General features: G+C 44.1%; 1 protein-coding gene across 1 annotated transcript; it reads left to right on the forward strand.

Moving 5' to 3' along the window:
* Nucleotides 1-1,371: 1,371 nt before the first annotated feature.
* On the forward strand, nt 1,372-3,099 carry LOC307263866 (homeobox protein Hox-A2a; the record flags this gene model as incomplete). The annotated part of the gene is made up of 2 exons (XM_080045151.1): nt 1,372-1,735; nt 2,351-3,099. 2 exons carry the CDS (start codon nt 1,372-1,374, stop codon nt 3,097-3,099), a joined length of 1,113 nt encoding a protein of 370 aa, XP_079901277.1.
* Nucleotides 3,100-3,989: the final 890 nt, after the last annotated feature.

A 3,989-nucleotide genomic window follows, 5' to 3' on the forward strand; every position in this document is an offset into this window, starting at 1 on the left:
ATTAAATAACACTTCCATCTACATAATAACGCTGCAAATGCACTCGCTGTAAATGGTCGATTACTAACGTGCTGGTGTTTGCAGCATTGCAATATAGTACTATACTGTACTATGATAATGGAAATACGGGGAGATAACGTTGTTAGTATTGGAGCTATAGGCTACTGTCCTTCCATTAACCCTGGTCTAGCCTTGTGTGTTTCTGTCCATAACATGATAACGAAATTGTTGTAAATATTAAGATAATACTTAACATTTGGACAAATATGGCAGCTTTTTATGATCCAATATTCGAATGATTAAAATGTGTGTTTAAACTAAGTGTTTTTGGGGTACATGGCCAGGCACATTGGTGAACATGACCTCGTTATATCCCGACCTTTTGTGGAATAAACGAAACACCAACGTGCTTTAATATCATCTATAAAAAGCATAAAATGTCAATAATAAAGCTATGTCGATGGGTGTTCATGCGCACATGGGTGTCTTTACAAGTTTCTGGAGCTTATCTTTAAATGTTTAACAGCAGTTATGGCACGAAATGGTCTAAACGTGTCATATCCGTCACTATTAACTTAATGGATGGGCTTTTTATTGCAACACATGTCAATGGATGCACTGCATATTTCACTATTATGCATCTGTGAAGAATCACATGTATTGTGGAGTCCACATGCAGTGAGCACACTGGTTGGATTGTTGGGATTTGCTCCTGGCGAGAAGTCTCAATATCAGTTTTTAGGGGAATGTTTTTTTTTCTTCACCTCTGAAGCCAGACTCTTGCCTATATGAATAGCTACTGGCTTGCAATGTGAGTGTGTCTGTCTCTGTGTGTGTGAGCGTGGTGGGGGCGTTCTCGACTGACAACCTCAAACAATACGAGAAAGAGGAGTGCACGAATCCGCGCACCCTAGGCTGGGCTCCTTCCCTAATAGTGAGCGTCAGCCATTCTTAAAAAACACATTTTGTAGCTTAGTGGGGTGGACTGTTGGGGCGAGAGGAGGATAAACTGAGCGGACAAAGATGTAAATAAAAACAGTCGTCCCCCAGCTGAGCGAGGCGTTCTTCACCAGAGTTTTTTGGATCAATCAGGCAGACAGTGGCTTCTTTTGATTAAACCCCAAATTGTCATTGGGCAGAGGTAATCATGTGACAGGCAACTCGGTCCAATTTCAACCTTGTCTCCATGAATTCAATAGTTTAATAGTAGCTCGGTCCCCACACGGCCGTAATCAGTGAAATAGAAAAAACACCAACCAGGAGATTTTTTTTCTTCCTTTTTTTAAATGATTTTTTCTTCCTCGTCCTCACTGAGCCGCACCATTTATAAATATACGCATGCAAACTTTCCTCGGCTCTCAGGGAGCGGAGATGAATTACGAATTCGAGCGAGAGAGCGGTTTTATCAATAGTCAGCCGTCGCTTGCTGAGTGCCTGACATCTTTCCCCCCTGTCGCTGATTCATTTCAAAGTTCATCAATCAAGAGCTCGACGCTTTCACGCCCGACACTGATTCCTCCTCCCTTTGAGCAGACCATTCCTAGCCTCAACCCGGGCAGCCACCCGCGCCACGGCCGGCCCAGACACAGCCCCGACGGATGCAGCCCGCTGCCCACCGCCTCCTTACCCCCGGAGTACCCCTGGATGCGGGAGAAGAAAGCCTCGAAGAGGAACCACCTGCCGACCTCCACTGCGACCACCATCTCCAATGGACCAGTGTGCTTCTCTCCAAAAGGTGGGTGATTTCCAAACACTGGTACAGGAGTTATAATAGTTTAATATCTGTTGGAGGAGCTCAGCACAGGCCTCCCCTTAAAACAAAACAAAGATATGGGCTTTAGACGTTTGATTCTGACCGATGTATGGTTATTGCTTTGATGTGATTGTACATATGGAACCAAAAAGTTTGGGTAAAGTTTGGTGATGTGAGATGATTTATTCCCCTAGCCTTAGCTCGAGTTTTGATGTGTGACAGTAATGAAGAGTGATGGAGTGCCGTTGCCGAGGAGGGCAGCTGGAGCATTCATTAGTATCCCACACCAGCTTGGACCTCCACTGCTTTTATAGTTGCACTGTGTTTTGCTTGCTTGCTTCACGCTCACGCTGGACATTATTCTATCTGTAAAAGGATCTGATGAGTATCTTTACTCTGTAATGATTTTTGGGGGAGATACAATGTGTTAAGGCATTAAGCTTGGACCAGCGGCCATTTTGCTGCAGTGTTGTCAGACACTCTCTCTGGTGGTTTGTGTGATAGCCCATAATGTTAGATTATTCTCGGGCATGCGGGGGTTATGTAACTGTTGTGTCCCTGTGTTTTAATCCCTAATGCTTTTTATTTCCCATGCAGGCTCGCCTGAGTGCGTGGAGGGTGCCGGGGGAGGAGGGGGCTCCCGTCGGCTGAGGACAGCGTATACCAACACGCAGCTGCTGGAGCTGGAGAAGGAGTTCCACTTCAACAAGTATCTGTGTCGGCCGAGGCGGGTGGAAATAGCGGCCCTGCTGGACCTGACCGAGAGGCAGGTCAAAGTGTGGTTCCAGAACCGGCGCATGAAGCACAAGCGTCAGACCCAGAGCAAGGAGAACCACAACGGGGAGGTCAAAGGGCCGTGCGAGGCCGAGGACGACGGCATCCAGAGCGGCGACGAGGACGAGGAGGACGAGGGCCCCCTGTACGAGCGGAGCGGGGCCCTGCTGGAGAGAGATACCTGCTCCTTTCAGAACAACTCGCTCGGCGTCTCCACACATCAGCTCCAGCTCCACAATGGCGAGTCCATGGGCTATGCTGCTGCGTCGCTGAACAGCAATGACAAGAATCTGAAACATTTCCCCAACCCGTCACCCACTGTTCCGGGCTGCATGTCAACAATGGGCCCAGGCTCGGCATCTGGCCCGGACAATAGCGACAGTCCCCCGGCCCTGGAGGTTTCTATACACGACTTTGAGCCTTTCTCCTCGGATTCCTGCCTGCAGCTCTCCGACGCAGCCTCGCCGAGCCTGTCAGAGTCGCTGGACAGCCCCGTGGACATTTCTACGGACAGTTTCTATTTTTTCTCGGAGTCCTTGACTACAATCGACCTGCAGCATCTGAACTACTAAACTGAAATCAATCCCAGTAATTTTTTCTCTCCCTTCCTCTTCTGGACAATAAATATCGGGCTACGATGGTATTAACTGATGTTGTTTGTATATTCGGCACATTTATTCTGTTGATATTTGACTTGACGATGATTAATAACAAGGTAAGGTTGAAATGAAATCACTGAAGTAGCTCTACTCAAACGTGACTTGTGATAACCATAACAAATTGATCTCTTGGAATGGAAATTATGAGTGTATGTGAATAATTCTACAATATTAGGCCTATGGAACCTGGTCGTTTTTATTTTTGTATAGCTTCCAATGTCTTGGATATTTTTGTTAGAATACAATTCACTTGCTACAATCCTTTTTCCCCTCCCTGGTGTTTTTTTGACTCGTTTCTTTTTCAAATTATTCTATGGTGAATTTATATAAATATATTTTTTGCTTGAATTATTCATGTGGAAAATATGCAAAATGAAAGAAGTAGGGCAGAGAGAGATAGAGACGTTATGCAAATTTAACAACAGGTTGGCAATGAATATAAATCGTCCTCCAGCCCGCTTTGAAATGACACACACACACACACACTCACACACACTCGTTTGAATTGAACTTTATTAACTTTTACTGTGGAATTTAATTTTAAAATAATACTAATAGTTTGAAATAGTTTGCCGGAACATTCAAAATCTATCTTTTTGCAAATTAAACAGCAGTCCATTTTCTTTTAATTAATTTAATTTAAAAACTTTGGTGAAACTTTTTTTTAAATATAGCCTAGTAAAATTATTTTTACAAGTCTGCAAATGAGCAATTAATCAGCATTTTAAATGCCATATAGATATATTTGATTTGCTGAAGTTACGTTTGGGTAATTTGTTTCACATTTATTTATTTATTTAGAT

The sequence above is a fragment of the Ammodytes marinus genome (assembly GCF_949987685.1).
Source record: "Ammodytes marinus genome assembly, chromosome: 17".
Taxonomy (NCBI): Eukaryota; Metazoa; Chordata; class Actinopteri; order Uranoscopiformes; family Ammodytidae; genus Ammodytes; species Ammodytes marinus.